The following is a 19,223-nucleotide window of genomic DNA, read 5'->3' as shown; positions in this document are numbered from 1 at the left end:
GTGGGAAGATGACAAGCTGGTGGAATGAAGTGTGATGCTCTGGGCTATGTTCTGCTGGGAAACCCTGGGTCCGGCCATTCATGAGGACGTCAATTTTACACATGCCACCTACCTAAACCTCATTGCAGACCAGGTACACACACCTTCATGGCAACGGTATTCCCTGATGGCAGTGGCCTCTTTCAGCAGGATAATGTGCCCAGCCACACTGCACACATTGTTCCAGAATGGTTTGAGGAATATAATGAAGAATTCAAGGTGTTGACCTGGCCTCCGAATTCCCCAGATCTCTGCTATACCAACAAGTCTGATCCACGGCAGCTCCACCTCGCAACTTACAGGACTTGAAGGGTCTGCTGCTAATGTCTTGGTGTCAGATACCACAGAACACCTTCAGGGGTCTTGTTGAGTCCATGCCTTGGCGGGTCAGCACTTTTTTTGCAGCACGCGGAGGACCAACAGCATATTAGGCAGGTGGTCATGATTTTTTGCCTCAGTGTATATACAGTATACAGCAGGGGACAGCAACCTATGGCACATGTGCCAGTATTTTTTTTTATATTAACAAAAAACATACTGATTAACACCCACATACTGATAAAAAAAAAACAGGACTGAAGAAACAGGACATACACACACACAGAATCAAATTATATGTCCCTCCACCTGAACATCCCCCACCCCCACTACAAACATCCAGTGGTCCAACACAAAATGAAAGTATACACACATAAATACAAAAAAATTAAATAAAAATAATAATGATACTAAATTTTAAAAACAGACAAGAAACACTTAAGAATAGATTAAAAAACAAAAAAAAACAAATCATACATGTAAAATTACAAATCTCCCTCCACTGCCCCTCCCAGAGAACCCTCCAAAAAAGGCCAAATAGTTGCCTCATTCTTTTTTTTTTCAAAAAAAACAAATCCATGCTTTCCAGCATTCTATATGACATTCCCTCAAATGCCACCAGCCTGCCGATCTCTGTGTGCCACTCTTGAAAATAGGGTATGGAAGTCGGCTGGAGTGCCCAAGAATAATTTGTCTGCCAATCACAACACTGGCTAAGACCCAATTTTTTATGTATTTATCCCCTATATTAATGACCGCCTCATTGCCTAAAATACAGAGTTTGGGACAAAATTAAATTTGAATGCCCAACATGTCACACATAAAACTCTGAATCCTCAAACAAAATTCTTGGATCTTAACACACCACCAAAAAACATGGGTTGTGTCCGCATCTTCTGATTGGCATCGCCAGCAGGTGGGCGTGTCTTTAAGAGCAAGCCTATACAATCTAGAGGGGGTCCAACAGAATCAATGTAAAATCTTAAATTGCATAAGGCGCACCCTTGCATCTCTAGCTGTAGACTTTATGTTTTTTTAGAATCTTAGCCCACACTCTCTCCTCCAATACCAAGCTTAAATCTTTCTCCCATAATCTCGAGAGAAGTTGAAGCTCTGTCCCCCAGACTCTGAATTAGCAGGGAGTAATACACTGATGCCTCATGACCTTTTTTTCCAAAGGCAGTATTGACCACTCCCAGAGTGTCTGCCGCTTAAGGGGAGTGTATGCTACTCCCAAAAATAGTACAGAACAGGTGGCGCAGTTGTAAATATCTAAAGAATTGAGACCTGGGAATCCAAAAATGTTGAACCATATTTTCAAAGGATCTCAACCATCCACTCTCATATAGGTCACCAAGCATATTAATCTCCTTCATGATCCACTCTGTCCAGCAGAAAGGGGACTTAATACATAATTTTGGGTTCAGCCATATGCTCAAAGCAACATTTAAATAAATGTCTGTTTAAACATTCTGGACACTTCTGTCCATACCACATGCAAATGTGAGATAACGGGTTGTAACTTCTCCGGTTAGTTTGATAGAAAGGCTTTGCAATGGCAAGATAGGGGCAAGAAATTCCTGTTCAATACAAAAGCAGGGAGGGGCTCTCTCAGGTGGAAGTGACCAATGAGCCAAATGTCTCAGACCAAATGCGTAATAATAAAACTAAATCTTGTGTAGGCCTTGCCCACCTTTGTCAATCGGCCTATGTAACTTACTGAAGTGTAATCTGGGACGTTTACCATTCCAAATGAAGGACTTTGCTATGCTATCAAACTGTTTGAAATAAGACAGGGGCACATCTATAGGGAGAGACTGTAGCAGGTAGTTGAATTTTGGAATACAATTCATTTTAATAACATGAACCTTCCCAGTCATTGATAAATGTAATGAAGCCCACATCACTCAAAAACCTTTTTATTAAAGGGTCAAAATTAACTCTCACACAAATCTGCTGGGAATAAAATACCCAAATACTTAATGCCCTGTTTGGGCCACTGGAAGGCACCTGGCTAAAAAGCCGTTACTGGACAGTAAGAGCCAAAGCTTTGGATTTAGACCAATTAACTCTGTATCCTGAGAACTTAGAAAAGGAATGAATAATTCTGTGGAGGCAAGGCATAGATCTAGTAGGGTCGGAGATGAATAATAAAATATAATTTGCGTAAAGCAAAAGCTTATGCGCCACACCTCCCGCCATCACCCCTGGAAAATCCTCCTCCTTTCTTATCATGGCTGCTAATGGTTCTAGGGCAAGACAGAACAATAATGGGGAAAGAGGGCAACCCTGCCAGGTGCCCCTATACAGAGTAAAATAATCTGAAATTAATCTATTTGTTTGTACCGCCACTACCGGGTGTCTATAAAAAGTAACTTAATCCAATAAACGTATTCCCGAACCCGTACATTTCCAAAATCTTAAAAAGATAACCCCATTCTACCATATCAAAGGCCTTTTTGGCATCAAGTGAGATGGCAATGACCAGAGACTGAATATTCCCCACTGACCACATGATATTGATGAAACGCCTATTGTTATCAGAAGAGCTATGGCCCCGAATAAACACAACCTGATCTTTATGTACAAGAGATGTCATAACTTTATTTAATCAGTTAGCCAAAATATTTGACAATATTTTATTGTCTAGCTGGATCAGGGAATTTGGATGGTAACTCTTACATTCGCTTGGATCTTTGTCCTTTTTAAGAATCAGACTGATCCGGGCTTTTGTCATGGTTGGCGGAAGCTTTCTATTCTTTAATGATTCCGTATAAACTTCTAGCAAAAGTGGAGCCAGTTCTGTAGCATGAGATCTAAAAAAATTCAGCAGCAAAGCTGTCTGGGAAGTAGGCAAGGCTTTAATTACCTCACCAAGCTCCTCCTCCATAATTTTTTTTGCTCAGGCAACAGTTTAGGAAGTTCAAATGGTTCCACAAAGTTTCTAAGTTCAGTAGATGAAGATGTGGAACTATAAAGATCAAGATTCTTTAAAAATTATTTAAAAGCATTATTAATATCAGTGGCCAAGGTTAATATTTCACCACTAGTAGATTTCACTGAGGGAATGGTAGAAAAAGACTCTCTCTGTTTTAAGTATCTAGCCAGAATACATCTTCCCTGCTTTGTCCCCCGACTCAAAGTATGACTGTCTTGCTCTGAATAGCCAAAACTCCACCTTCCACGACAAAATAGTATTATATCTGTATTTCAGTTGAGTCAATTCTCTGAGGCCATTAGACAACATTCAGCGCTTCAGCTCTGCTTCTGCACTTTTAATATCCCCTTCTAATTCCATGAGTTCATGCTGCGGCATACTGTATAATCTGGCCCCTGAGATCTGCCTTAAGTGCCTCCCAAGCCATGCCCACAGAGGATGCTGAGGACAAGTTGGTCTCCATATAGACATTGATTTCAGCCTTTAGCATTTGTTGGAATTCAGGATTTTGCAAGAGGGATACATTAAAGCGCCAACTATATGATTTCCTTTTATTCATATGTGGCAACAACTCTAAACACACAAGGGCATGATCTGAGACTAAAATGTTTCCAATTGAGCAATCAATGACAGATGAAATGAGGGACCTGGATATAAAAACAAAAACATCTATTCTAGAGTAAATATTATGGACTGATGGAAAAAAAAATGAATAGTCCCTTCCAGATGGGTTCAAAAGTCTCCAAATATCTGTAAGACCAAGATTTTTACATATCCTGTGAAGCGTCAATTATGCTCAAGGGGGCTTGCACACTTTTGCTTCACTATGATCAAGGACTGAGTCCATCAAAAGATTAAAGACTCCTCCCAATATGATATCATGAAGGGCGCCAGCGGCTTGCAACATCATCAACATTAGGTGCATAAATATTAGCCAAAATATGACTTTGTCCCTGAATTTCAGCTAAAACAAAAATGACTCTTCCTAATTTATCTTTTCTCTGTTTGAGACATTTGAATTGTAGATGTTTACTTATCAGTGTAATGACTCCCCTGCTCTTACTCGAGCCAGCACTATTTAAAATCCCACCCCATATCTTTCCAAATTTTTCACCTTCCTGTGGAGAAAGGTGCGATTCTTGAAGAAAAACTATATCATATTTCTTATGTTTAAGAAGAGAAATAAACTTCCTTTTTATGGGGTGCCCCAACCCATTCACATTCCACGGGGAGAGAGACAATCCACTTATTATAATATTTGACATATAAGAAAAAATAGATTGTGTGTCAAAGACAAGATTATAAAGACCACATTCCAACATTAGTGCAACAATCAAACCCCGAACATCCCCTAGGAAAAAAAAACAAAAACAAACACAGAAAAGAAAAGAAAAAACGTTTGCATTAACCCCACGCATGACAGTGCCAATTGGCGTCCATCCCTCCAAACTCAAACAGTCCATGCACATCTACGAAAGCCCCTGCAACAACCTTGCCATCGGATTGCTCAAGTCCAGTGTTTCTATACACATATTGCGAGACAGAATTATACAGCAAAAGATAATCAATAAAACAAACTCCAGTCAATAGGCAGAATACACACAAAGAGCATGTAGCTTCATCCATAAAACTGACCTGAAGCTGTGTTATTCTACATAAACTCCAGCCGTTAGGCAGAACCAGCACAAAAAGAATGCTCAGATTTTTCAAACAGTCAAACGAATGTTCAGTGAGACGGTCCACTTGGTTGCAACATGAATGCAAGCAAATGACTAACTCAAATGACTTTGCCAGAAATTCTCCACAAAATAAACTCCAGCTGATAAGCGGAATAAGCACAAAGAGCATGTAGATTCATCCACAAAACCGCCCCGAATGTGTGTTGCTCAACAAAATAAACTCCAGCCGCTAAGCGGAACCAGCACGAAAAGAGAGCACAGAATCTTCAAACAGTCAAACCGTTCAGTGAGCCAGTCCATTCGGCTGCAACGTGAGTACCACAAGATGACTTACTCACTCCACTGACTTTATGAAGGACATCACTTGCTGTGGGCATGTGAATGTTTTACGGCCATCCTTAGCATCTACTCTCAATTTGGCCAGGAATAGTGCCTTCCGTTGATGTAAAAGTTACTTACATTCCTTGAATCTATCATGTTTCTCTCGTCGAGTTCGCAAAGTCTGGGAACAAGAAAATGCTGTGGTTCTTCCAAGAAAGCCTTCCTTTACTCCTTGCCTCACGTAACACAAGATTTTTATCGGATGATCTCAGAAATTTGGCCAGAATTGATCAGGGCCTGTATCCTTCCATGGATTGTCAAGCCGGAACCCTGTGAGCTCGCTCGATTTCCAGCTTATGGCCTGCTATCTCGAGCAGACTCAGAAAGAGCCCATCCAGGAATTCCACCATATCCTGTCCCTCCACTTCCTCCGGGACTCCCATGATACGGACGTTATTCCACCAGCTACGGTCCCCTATCTGTCACTCATGTTGTGTCGATGTAGTGACACTAGGGGTCACTCTTGGGAGCCCGAGACACCTCTGGTCTTTGATAAAAGGCCAATGAAAATTGGTGAATGGTATTTGCATGCCACTCCCCCGGACATACGGGTATAAAAGGAGCTGGTATGCAACCACTCATTCAGATTTTCTCTTCGGAGCTGAACGGTCATGCTCATTGAGCTGAATACTACTGTTCACTCACCTCTGCTGGATCTGATGGCGCATTTCAGCGGCTTCTCCCTCCTCTGCACTGGTGCACTGCAGAGAACGCCCATGGGCGCTTCGGCAGAAAAACAAGAGAGTATATTTTCTGAAAGAGCTTTTCCTCCTCTAAAAGAGTATATATTTCTCTAAAAGAGCGGCACACACGGAACATCTTTTTAAAAATCTGATTGTGTGTTATTCCTGATTGCGGTCGTTATCTCTCAACTTCGGATGGTCATGATCACTGTCTTTCATGTCTGGGCGCGACCCACATGGAGGCAGCTTTTGTGGATGGTTCATGTTCTCATTGCAAAAGCAAGCCACCCCAGCAGCTCCTCGCCTCGGTCCTTCTACCTACGGGTATGAGGCCAGTGCGGTTAGCACTGGGGATGATTTGGGGACCCCAATGGGATCGTCTCTGCCGGGTATCCCCCCGCGGACCTCCCATTCCCCAGCACGCTCGTCTGCCAAAATCGAGCTTCCAGATGAGTTCGCTGGCTCGTCTCACGGCGAGTCTGGCTTCTTGTTCGGAGCCTGCAAAGATGATGAGCTCTTGAGTGCAGCATCGGAGAGCGGGCTTGTCCAGTCGGACGCAGAAGCCTCAGCTGGGCTTCCCCCTTTGGGGACGACTGCCCAATCACAGGCTGATGCCGAAATGACAGACATGCTTTCCCGGGCGGCCACGAGCGTCGGGTTAGAGTGGAACCCTCCGCTCTCCCCGAACCCTCGTGGCTTGATGATTGGTTCCTGGGCTCGCGGCGCCGCTCAAAGCAGCCACACCCCTCTCCAGTGCCATTCTTCCCGGAAGTGCACGAGGAGCTGATGAAGTCATGGGAGGCACCTTTTACTGCCCGGCCCCGATTTTGCAGTTCCCCCGCTCTCACTACCCTCGATGGCGGGGCGGCCAGGGGCTATACGGCGATTCCCCCGGTGGATAAGGCGCTCGCGGTGCACCTATGCCTGCAGAGCGCCGCCACCTGGCGCGGACGCCCTAAGCTCCCATCCAAGCCCTGTAGGCTCACGTCGTCCCTGACGGCTAAAGCCTACAGCGCTACTGGACAAGCCGTCTCTGCCCTGCACGCCATGGCTCTCCTTCAGGTCCACCAAGCCAAGGCATTGAAAGAACTGCATGAGGCTAGTTCTGCCTCAGATATGATGCAGGAACTGCGCTCAGCGACCGACCTCGCTCTCCGAGCGACGAAGGTCACGGCGCGGTCTCTCGGGCGGACGATGGCCACACTAGTGGTCCAGGAGCACCACCTTTGGCTCAACCTGGTCGAGATGGGCGAGGCCGACAAGACACGATTCCTTGCTGCCCCCATTTCCCAGGCGGGCCTATTCGGCGACACCATCGAGGACTTTGCCCAGCAGTTCTCTACGGTGAAGCAGCAGACGGAGGCAATCCGGCACATCCTGCCTCGGCGTGGATCAAGATCCCGCACCCCGTCTGCTCGTCGCCAAGGGCATCCCCCTGCGGTGACTGCACCGGCTCCGCCGCAGCCCGCCCCTACGGCCCGGCCCCGGCGTGGAGCCCACCGCAGGAAGCAGACGCCACCCGTCTCGCAACCGGCACCTAAGAACCCACGGAGGTCCTCAAAGTGCCCCTGAGACGGGCAACCCAGGGACGAGGGAACCCACTCACGTGGAGCTGGTAAAAAGACTACTCCATCCCCCGGTGGAGGGCCGGGCAGAAAATCTTTTGTAGCCTTTTTGTTTGATTTCGCCACATGCCCAAGTGGCTGCGGTACCTAACAGTTCAGCAAAAGAGCGGCTTCCTTCCTCCCTGGGTCACATACCCGGTGTGTACGGTCGTCACCACGACTACCGTCCACGGGTTTTTTCTTTCAGGATTGGCGCTCCAGCGGTGGCCTTTCCGCCCCTGAGGGCCCAGCTGTGGCACACAGCCACCCCCGATGTGGCAGTCCCCACGGGTTACGAGGACAGGCCTCTTCCTTCCCCATCCCAGGCTGTTCCGGGGGTGGTCACAAGGAGCCAGGTAAGTGCTTTGATGTCCCTAGACTCAGCACGGCCACGACGTGATGTGGCACCTCGAGCTCCGCCCCGCCGTGAGGCCCCACCTGCCGGTACGTCTGACGACGTTGTCCCCTTGGTCCCCCTTGCGCGGAACTTGGATGTGTGGCACGCGCTTTCCAATCCGTCGCAATGGCTGATCCGGACCGTCCGACTCGGCTACGCGATTCAGTTTGCCAGGCGCCCGCCCAGGTTCAGTGGTATTCACTTCACCTTGGTCAAGAGCAAAAACGCTGCCACCTTGCGCGCGGAGATCACTACCCTCCTACGGAAGGGCGCGATAGAACCTGTCCCTCTAGCCGAGATGAAGAAAGGGTTTTACAGCCCCTACTTCATCATGCCGAAAAAAGGCGGTGGGTTGCGGCCAATCTTGGACCTGCGAGTACTGAACCGGGCTTTACACAGACTCCCGTTCAAGATGCTGATGCAAAAACGCATTCTGGCGTGCGTCCGGCATCAAGATTGGTTCATGGCGGTAGACCTGAAGGATGCGTACTTCCACGTCTCGATCCTTCCTCAACACAGACCCTTCCTGCGGTTTGCATTCGAGAGTCAGGCGTATCAGAGCAAAGTCCTCCCTTTCGGCCTGTCCCTGTCACACTCACACTCATCTGATGAAAACATTCATTTGATTACATTAAGATGTAGATTGGAATGCAGGTGCGAAAAACTTCATATAAGTAAAATAGACTGCTCCTCTCGCTGTTGCTTACATGCTAGTAATTACCCCTCTGCGTGACTTTGAAAAATTTAGGACATAATATAAGAAATATTTAAGATTTTACACAGTTTTATGATCAGTAATCAAATAAGCAAATTTGTGACATTAACGGTGTTTACTCATTTTGTAAAAAAGGACAGGTTATCTTTCATTAAAGCACTTTCACAAGATACTCTGTGGAAATTCACATGCAGGTCATGTTTATATCATAATCATCAGGTTTTGCAAAAAATTTGACCAGCCGTTGACCAGGAAAATAAAAAAGACACTCCATGTCAAAAAGGTTGCCGACCCCTGGTATACAGTATATTTATGACAACTAGTGATCAAATGATATGTTTTTTTTTTTTTTTATAGCCAATGTCTAATGGCTAAATAAAATATGGTGACTATTATAGGTTTGACGTCATGAGTTTTGGTCATCAGACACATAAGAACCAATGAACTGTGCCTTTTTTTATTTGGGCACAGCAACCAGTTCAATTAATAATTTCATTTTAGAGCAAATAATGACTTACATTTCTGTGTTTATCACACAAAGTGATCGTATGGCTTCAGACTTGTCACTTGGACTAAAGTGCACGATTCGCATCAACTGCTTTTACTGTCATTTAAAAGGTGTTTTTGGTCCACTTTTATTATATGGTAATAAGCAGTGTACAGATATTTTCAAATTTTTATTTTTGTGTTCCAAGAAATAAAGTTATATGGGTTTAGAGTGTCAATTGGGTGAGTACACCGATCAGCCACAACATTAAACCACCTGCCTATATTGTGTAGGTCCACCTCGTGCCACCAAAACAGTGGCAACCTGCATGTCAGAATAGCATTCTGAGATGATATTATTCTCATCACAACTGTACAGTGCGGTTATCTGAGTTACTGTAGACTTTGTCAGTTCGAAACAGTCTGGCCATTCTCTGTTGACCTCTCTCATCAACAAGGCATTTCCATCCACAGAACTGCCGCTCACTGGATGTTTTTTGTTTTTGGCACCATTCGGAGTAAATTCTAGAGACTGTTGTTTGTGAAAATCCCAGGTGATCCGCAATTACAGAAATATTCAAACCAGCCCATCTGGCACCAACAATCATGCCACGCTCCAAATCACTGAGATCACATTTTTTCCCGATTCTGATGATTGATGTGAAAATTGAAAACTGAAGCTCCAGACCCATATCTGAATGATTTTACACACTGCACTGCTGCCACATGATTGGCTGATTAGATAATCACATGGATGATTGTTGGTGCCAGCCGGGCTGGTTTGAGTATTTCTGTAACTACTGATCTCCTGGGATTTTCACACACAGTCTCTAGAATTTACTCAGAATGGTGCCAAAAACAAAAAACATCCAGTGAGCGGCAGTTCTGTGGATGGAAATGCCTTGTTGATGAGAGAGGTCAACAGAAAATGGCCAGAATGTTTCGAACTGACAAAGTCTACGGTAACTCAGATAACCCCTCTGTACAATTGTGGTGAGAAGAATATCATCTCAGAATGCTATTCTGAAATGCAGGTTGGTGCTGTTTTGGTGGCATGAGGGGGACCTACACCATATTAGGCAGGTGATTTTAATGTTGTGGCTGATCGGTGTATAACAAAATGTTAATTTTTGGGTGAACAATCCCTTTAAATCAGAGTTCAAATTCTGAGATATGCCAGACTCTTAGAGCAGGCTCAAAAACTGTAAGTATAATTTGTGAAAGACGACATGCTATATTCTAATTTGAGGGTTAGTTTTGAGTTGACGATGCTTGATTGTACCTGACAGGGAGGGTTCGGTCTCCCTTGCGCCGGTCCATCTCTCTCTGAGGTACCGGATACCATCTGAAGTTCAGTTTCCAGTTGAAACCGCCATAGGTCATATCAGAGCCGGCCATGTACTCAAATGACTCATCACTGATGACATCAATGATAGGGCTGACCACAGCCCTCCTACAATAACAAACACAAATAACAGTCGCCTTCAGCCCAACAGTGCAGTTTAACACATGCCATTATAACAGTAATATATTTAAAACATCAAATTGCCCTGACATACAATTCACTGCATAAATTTCAAGCAAATAGATGCAATGACAAACTAGACATGAGAAAAGCAAAACCAAAAACCGGGGAAAGCGTTAGTGAAACAAAAATAAATAAAAAATCCCTTCCACAAATAATGCTTCAGCTTTTCTCAGAACTGATTTTTTATTTTCTGAGCCACTTTTACCATGATTTTTAAGCAACTGGTGTCAAAGTTATTTATAATTGTAACGAGGCAGACGTGGAATGAGGATCTAAATGCAGCTTTTAATGGAATCCAAAAATAAAGTAACTCAGAATAGAATGAAACAAAAACATGGGAAACAAAGCACAGAACATGACAACACATGTGAAGACTGACAAAGAAACCAGGGGAAACAAGGAAATGAGGAACACAATCGGGGGAAAACCACAAACTAACAGGAAACAGGAACAAAAAAGAATTTCAACAAAAGTCAACACAAAAACAGGGAATGTGTGACAGAGCCCCCCTTTTAAAAACAGCGTATTCCAGACGCTCAAAAAAACAAAAACAAATTGTCCATGGAGTGTGGGGGAAAACAGGTAGTTCAGGGGGGTACAAGGGGCAAGGGGAGCAAAGGAACAAGGCAAAGTCAGGGAGGTTTGAAACCAAGGCGGAGCTGGAGGGATGGAGAGCCAGAGTGATGCTGCAGGCTGCAGGCTTGGAGGACCAAGTAGACCAGATCAGGTCAGGCGGATGGCCAGGAGACCAGAGCAGATCAGGAGGATGGCCAGGAGACCAGAGCAGATCAGGCGGACGGCCAGGAGACCAGAGCGGATCAGGTGGACGGCCAGGAGACCAGGGAGACCAGAGCAGATCAGGCGGACGGCCAGGAGACCAGGGAGACCAAAGCAGATCAGGCGGATGGCCAGGAGACCAAGGAGACCAGGGCAGATCAGGCGGTCGGCCAGGAGACCAGGGAGACCAGAGCAGATCAGCTGGATGGCCAGGAAACCAAGGAGATGGGGACAGGGTCAGGAGGCCTGGGAGGCGGCCACAGGGCCGAGACAGGGCCAGGAGGCCTGGGAGGCAGCCGCAGGGCCGAGACAGGGCCAGGAGGCCTGGGAGGCGGCCGCAGGACAGGGACTGGGTCAGGCGGTGGAGCTGCTGTAGGAGGAGTCTCTGGGGGAGCGGGCGGAGCCGCTGGAGGTATTAGCCTCTGGGGGCGGAGCCACTGGAGGAATAGTCTCTGGGGGCAGAGCCATGGCAGGCTCGAGGGGTGAAGCCGTAGAAAGCGGAGCAGTGGCAGGCTTGAGACAAAGAGTCCTGGATGGATGGGAAATGACCTCCGTGGTCGCGAACATGGGAAGAGACTCGGGAATGACCTCTGTGGTCGTGTTAATGGGATGAGACTCGGGAACAACCTCCGTGGTCATGGGCATGAGCGGAGACTCGGGAACGACCTCCGTGGTCGTGGGCATGAGCGGAGACTCGGGAATGACCTCCGTGGTCATGGGCATGAGCGGAGACTCGGGAACAGAAACTTTTCTTCTCCTTCTCCTCCTCCAGATGGCCGAAGTTGACAACGCTGGCTCTGGGACGGACGAGGCTGGCAACGCAGGCTCTGGGATGGACGAGGCTTCTAGCTCGTTGGCCGTGGCAGGTGTGGGCTCATTGGCCATGGCAGGCACGAGTACTGACAAGCTGTGAGGAAGGGTCTTCATGACCCTATGCACCGACATAAGTGGTGGATAATTTAACTTGGAAACAAGGGCCGTGGGAGGCTGGCCTGTGGTATGGCGTGGAGTAGACTTAAACTTGGTGGTGACATGGCGTGGAGCAGACTCAGGCGTAGCTATGGCATGGCGTGGAGCAGGCTGAGGTTTGGCTGTGACATGGTATGGAGTAGGTTGAGGCGTTGCTGTGACATGACATGGAACAGGCTGAGGCGTGGAAAACTCAGAAACCGGAACCGAGGTTGAGAGAGGAGGTTCCTCTGAAGCGAAGGTCTCTAAAATTAACTCCACATATTCCTCCCACGTGTAATCACCGGTCTCCGGCAATTCCCTCCACTTGTGAGGAGGCCGATCTGATACAAGGACTTCAAGTGGGAATCGGTAAATCCCGTGTATCTGGCAACGGTGCTAAACAGACGAGAGTATTCTCTAATTGGTACGTTTGCTCGGCTCAACTGGACAAAGCACACTGCTAGATCCATTTCGGATGGTCAGTCTTTATGTAACGAGGCAGACGTGGAATGAGGATCTAAACGCAGCTTTTAATGGAAACCAAAAATAAACAAAGTAACTCAGAATAGAATGAAACAAAAACACGGGAAACCAAGCACAGAACATGACAACACATGTGAAGACTGACAAAGAAACCAGGGCAAACAAGGAAATGAGGAACACCTGGGGAAAACAATCAGGGGAAAACCAATCCTAAAATGAAACTACAAAAGGACTACAAACTAACAGGAAACAGGAACTAAACAAGAATTTCAACATAAAAGTCAACACAAAAACAGGGAATATGTGACAATAATGCTTGTATGAAGTCATGTATTCTAGCATTCTTTTTTTTTTTTTTTTTTTTTATCAAAACCACTATCATCTAATAGTTATTGCTTGACTAATGTTTTCAACATCTGTATTGATTGGAAATGGGGTGGAAGCTTGTGTACAATGTTAAATCTTTATTGGGCTTCAGCTGTACTGAGATCAAAGAAGTATTAATGTGTGGTGAAATTGATGTTAGTCTGCCATTCATATGAACAGTGGTGATACTGTATTCCAGAAGTGTTTATAGATCTCAGCAGGATATTCCCGTGTGTTTTATTGTCTTTTAGTCGTTTATGTGCACATTCATATTCTTTTAATGTCAAGGCTTCCAAATAATCTGTTAGTTTAAGAAGTGAGATGTTACTGACAAACTTGTCAATATCTGAAGAGTTCCCTTTGATTTCTGGAGAATTATTTATTTCTGTGATGCACGTTTACTCTCTTCCAAAAATATATATCTTATGGTATCTTCCTGTGCTATCAGAATTATCCTACTTCCCTCTTCAGAAGTCATAATTGACCCTTCGCTAAGCCCCGCCGTAAAAGCATTTCTGGCCAATCTTGTTTTAGCAACTGTTGCCACCATTTTTCTGACAAGCGCTTGCCTTTTTACAATGAGAGCCTGCGGGAGTAATGTTTTTTTAGAGTAGTTTTAAGTAGGATTTTATCTAAATGATCCAAAAAATTTTAAAACATTGTTGCTGGGTCACTACTTGTAAAGGTGACGAGTACCTATAGAGGATACACGCAATGTTTTTATTTTAAATAAATATTGAGAAGAGCATTCTCTGGATTAAAGTGTGTCATTCCTCATTCCTACATGAACATGTATAACATCAGTGAGGACACCCTACATTTCCTCCAAGGTAAATAACTTAGCTAATAACTTAACATAAATGTATGTATTGATTCAGGTCTTAGTAAAGGTGATAGTAAATAAAGAGTTCACATCATAAAAAAAGAGTGTGTTATGAGATGTTATAAGTAGTTCAGTTCACTAACTAATGTTGAGGTTTGTAATCGCTATCAAATGAGGCTTTTCTCTTTTCAAGTGACTGTTTGCAAAATTGCAAAAAACAAAAATAAACAAGCTGTTTTCAAACAGCTTCACGTATTCTTCCCCTTTTGCCATTGGTTGAACAAACAGATAGTCCCTGTAACACAGACTCCGGAGAACAGAGGTTAAGATCCATATGCGGTTTAATAGTAAATGTGCAACTCATAAACAGATAGGCAGGGTAAATCACCAGTAATGGAACAGTGTAGGCAGATGAGAGACATAGTAATAAACAGGCAATGGTCAGGACAGGCAGCAAACAATCACAGTAAGAGTCCAGGTAAACAATGGGTAAACAAGGCAGGCAGCAGAGTATCAAATGGTGGGAGGCAGGGCAGGGCAGGGCAGGGTAAACAGAAGTAAATGCTCAGAAATTTTAGCAAGAGCAAAACAATACTTTGCAATGATTACTGTTTGAACAGCGCTTAAATAGTCTATGAAATAGGGAACAGGTGTGAGTGTAATCAGTCCAGGTTGGCATGTTGGGAAGTGTAGTTCGAGGTGCCCTCAGAACTCGGGCGAGAGGGACCTCTGGTGGTGAGTAGGAGGAGTCCTTGAGTTCGTGATTAATTGGGTGAACTATCCCTTTAACCCTACAACTAACCCTAACAAATCAGGTAGCACTTTACTCATAAATATAAATTACATTTTGGAAATCTGCAAATAGGCTGCTCAAACAAAAAAAAGAGGAATTTGTATAGCATTACAGAGTTTACAGTTTGAGTTAATCAGATTACAGATGGCTTACTTATAGGTATATCTTCATATTAAGCTGGGAAAGGAAAAAGTATTTTAAATAAAAAAAAAAAAATTAAAAAAAAAATACACACTTCAGCTATTTTCTTCTGGCTGGGATGTTTTAATATGCCAGCTGGTTTTTGTCATGAGTGTGTCGTTTAGATTAAAATACACCATGCACATAGTCGATTCAAAACTGACTAAACCAGAAGATAAAGGGAGGATAACTGGAATTCATCATTGTGATGAGCAGGGCCTGGCCAAACAGCATCTGGGCAGAGCAAGGCTGGGAAGATAAATGGTGAACGAGTTACACCTGTGTGCCACACTGGTCTCGCATTCCAGTGAGGAGCAGCGGGAGTAGTTAAGGAAGAAGACAGCGGCAGACAGGACAGAGAGATGCACGGAGCTGTGTGTGTTTGTGTCAAGGTGTCTGCTGAAAAGCAAGGCCGTTGTGTGTGGAATGTGTTTTATTTGGTGTGCTGGAAAGCACGGTTATGTTTATGTTGATGTACACTGAAAACTGCTACAATTAAAGTTTGTTGGAGTGTTCACCCGGTCCCCGCTTCCTCCTTCCATAGAAAGGCAGAGGGCCTTACACAATCATAAACTACCACCACACGTCTTCTCCATAACACACATTAAGTCAACGGTTTATTCTGGTTTATAACTGCAGTAACCCCCATTACACCCCCATTGTAAATTAGGAGTAGCAGCATTGCAAATGTCTAATGTGATCACTTGGATTTCTCTTGTTCATACGATGTTTGTGATATCCATATAATTAGCTTTTTTGTTTTGAGAATAGCCAATTTCTTTGTTTTAAATCATTAACATAAAAAATTGCATGAAGCTAGGATGGTTACCAAGGTGTTGCAAAGTGGTTTCCCTGTCTGTCACTCACTCAACGTTGTGTCGATGTAGTGACACTAGGGGTCACTCTTGGGAGCCCCAAACACCTCTGCTTTTTTGAAAAATTTGCATGCCACTCCCCCGGACATATGGGTATAAAAGGAGCTGGTATGCAATCACTCAATTAATAGAACCGGTTCTGTTAATTGAAGCTGAATTCATCTGCGAGTTCATTCACCTCATCTGCTGGATTCTACGGCGCATTTCAGCAGCTTCTCCCCCTCTGCACCCGTGGAATGCAGAGAACGCCCCTGGGCGCTTCGGCAGAACAACAAAAGAGTATATTCTAAAAGAGTATATTTTCTTCCTAAAAGAGCGGCACACACTTTAAAGCACGTCTTTTTAAAGATGCCTTTCCGTTTGTGTGTTATTCCTGGTTGCGGTCATTATCTCTCCGCTTCTGATGGCCACGATCGCTGTCTTACGAGCTTCGGGCTAGAGTGGAACCCTCCACTCTCCCCTGAACCCTCACGGATCGACGATTGGTTCCTGGGCTAGGAGCGCCGCCCACGGCCACACCCCACCCCCATTCCTTTCTTCCCGGAAGTGCATGAGGAGCTGACAAGATCATGGGAGGCACCTTTTACTGCCCGGTCTCAGTCTTTCAGCTTCCCCGCTCTCACTACCCTTGATGGTGGAGCAGCTAGGGGGTATTCGGTGATCTCCCAGGTGGATAAGGCGCTCGCGGTGGATTTGTGTCCGCAGAGCGCTGCCACCTTGCGTGGGTGCCCGAAGTTCCCGTCCAGGGCCTGTAGGTTTACACTGTCCCTGGCGGCTAAAGCCTACGGTGCCGCTGGACAAGCCGCCTCCGCCCTGCACGCCATGGATCTCCTGCAAATACACCAAGCCAAGGCGCTAAAAGAACTGCACAAGGGTAGTTCTGATCCAGGATTGATGCAGGAACTGCACTTGGCGACCAACCTCGCTCTCCGGGCGACGAAGGTCACGGCGCGGTCTCTCGGGCAGGCGATGTCCACCCTGGTGGTCCAGGAGCGCCACTCAACTTGGTTGAGATGCGAGAGGCTGACAGGGCACGGTTCCTTGACGCCCCCATCTCCCAGGTTGGCCTATTCGGCTACACTGTCGAGGACTTTTCCCAGCAGTTCGCGATGGTGAAGCAGCAGACAGAGGCCATACAACACATCTTGCCCCGGCATGGCTCAAGATCCCGCAGCCTGTCTGCTCATCACCAAGGGCGTCCTCCTGCAGCAACAACACCGGCTCCACTGCAGCCCGCAGCCCGTCCCCGGTGTGGAGCCCAAGGCAGGAAGTAGACGCCACCCATCTCACGGCCGGCCGCTAAGAACCCGAGGAAGGCTTCGAAGCGCCCCTGAGATGGGCGACCCAGGGGCGAGGAGACCCGCTTCTCTTGAGCTGGTGAGCAGACCACTCCATCCCCCGGTGGAGGGCCGGGAGGAGAATCTTTTGTTTCATTTTCATTTAATTTCTCCACATGTCCAAGAGGCTGCGGTACCCAAAAATTCAACAAAAGAGCGGTTTTCTTGTTCCCTGGGTCACATCTCCGGTGCGCATGGCCGTCGTCACTACCACCGTCCACCATCCCATCTTTGCAGGTATGGCACTCCAGCGGCAGTCCCCTCGCCCCTGTGCGCCCAGCTGTGGCACAAACACGCCCACACGAGATTGGTTCTGGTGGACTACAGGGACAAGACTCCTCCTCCCCCCTCCTCGGCCAATCTTATGGTGGTCGGCAGGAGCCAGGTAAGTGCTTCGATGTCCCTGGGCTCAGCATGGTCACGGAGCTCAAATACCCTCGACGTGGCACCTCGAGCTCTGCCCCGCCACAAGGCTCCACCCGCCGGTGCATCCGATGTGATCATTCCCTTGGTCCCCCTCGCCCGGTGTTTGGGCGCTGGGCTCGCGCTCTCCAACCCGTCGCGATGGCTGACCTGGACCATCCGACTCGGCTACGCGATTCAGTTCGCCAGGCGCCCGCCTAGGTTCAGCGGCGTCTGCTTCACCTCGGTGAAGGGCAAGAACGCCGCTACCTTGCCTGCGGAGATCGCTACCCTTCTGTGCAAGGGCGCGATAGAGCCTGTCCCTCCAGCCGAGATGAAGAAAGGGTTCTACAGCCCTTACTTCGTACCGAAGAAAGACAGTGGGTTGCGACCAATCCTGGACCTGCGAATACTGAACCGGGCTTTGCACAGACTCCGGTTCAAGATGCTGGCGCAAAAACACATTCTAGCGAGCATCCGGCATCAAGATTGGTTCACGTCGGTAGACCTGAAGGATGCGTACTTCCACATCTTGGTCTTACCTCAACACAGACCCTTCCTGCGGTTTGCCTTCAAAGGCCAGGCATACCAGTACAAGGTCCTCCCCTTCGGCCTGTCCTTGTCCCATCGCATCTTCACGAAGGTCGCAGAGGCAGCCCTTGCCCCATTAAGGGAAGTGGGCATCCGCATCCTCAACTATCTCGATGACTGGCTAATCCTAGCTCACTCTCGAGAGTTGCTGTGCGCAAACCTCGTGCTCCGGCACCTCAGCCGACTGGGGCTTCAGGTCAACTGGGAAAAGAGCAAGCTCTCACCGAATCAGAGCATTTCTTTTCTCGGTTTGGAGTTTGGCTCAGTCTCAATGACAGTGCGCCTCATGAACGAGCACGCGCAGTTGGTGCTGAACTGTCTGAAGATGTTCAGATGGAGGACAGCTGTTCCACTGAAACTTTTTCAGAGGCTCCTGGTGCATATGGCATCCTCAGTGGCGGCCACCCCGCTCGGGTTGATGCATATGAGACTGCTTCAGTACTGGCTTCAGACTCGAGTTCTGAGATGGGCATGGCACCGCGGGACACATCGTGTGGCCATCACGCCGATCTGTCGCCGCCTCTTCAGTCCTTGGACCGACCTTGCATTTCTACGGGCAGGGGTTCCCCTAGAGCAGGTCTCCAGGTGCGTCATGGTTACAACAGACGCCTCCATGATGGGCTGGGGCACCGTATGCAACGGGAACACAGCTGCTGGCTCCTGGACTGGCCCGCGGCTGCTTTGGCACATCAACTGCCTAGAGTTGTTGGCAGTACTGCTCGCCCTGCGGAGGTTCCGGCCATTGATCCAGGGCAAGCACGTGTTGGTCCGGACGGACGGACAACACAGCAACGGTAGCGTACATCAACCGTCAAGACGGTCTACACTCCCGCTGCATGTCACAACATGCCCGCCGTCTCCTCCTCTGGAGTCAGCA

At 46.9% G+C, this 19,223-nt stretch overlaps 1 protein-coding gene across 1 annotated transcript in view; it reads right to left on the bottom strand.

The window, feature by feature from the left end:
* LOC127446838 (polypeptide N-acetylgalactosaminyltransferase 13) overlaps window positions 1-19,223 on the bottom strand; it is a 168,792-nt gene that overhangs the window by 92,499 nt on the left and 57,070 nt on the right. Inside the window, exon 6 of the mRNA XM_051708121.1 lies at window positions 10,523-10,693. Coding sequence (XP_051564081.1) covers window positions 10,523-10,693 — 171 coding nt within the window. The remainder of the gene's footprint in view (window positions 1-10,522; window positions 10,694-19,223) is intronic.

This window comes from Myxocyprinus asiaticus, chromosome 10 (genome assembly GCF_019703515.2).
Source record: "Myxocyprinus asiaticus isolate MX2 ecotype Aquarium Trade chromosome 10, UBuf_Myxa_2, whole genome shotgun sequence".
Taxonomy (NCBI): Eukaryota; Metazoa; Chordata; class Actinopteri; order Cypriniformes; family Catostomidae; genus Myxocyprinus; species Myxocyprinus asiaticus.
The sequence above is the reverse complement of the archived record's forward strand: the minus strand, read 5'-3'. Positions and strand labels throughout refer to the sequence as shown.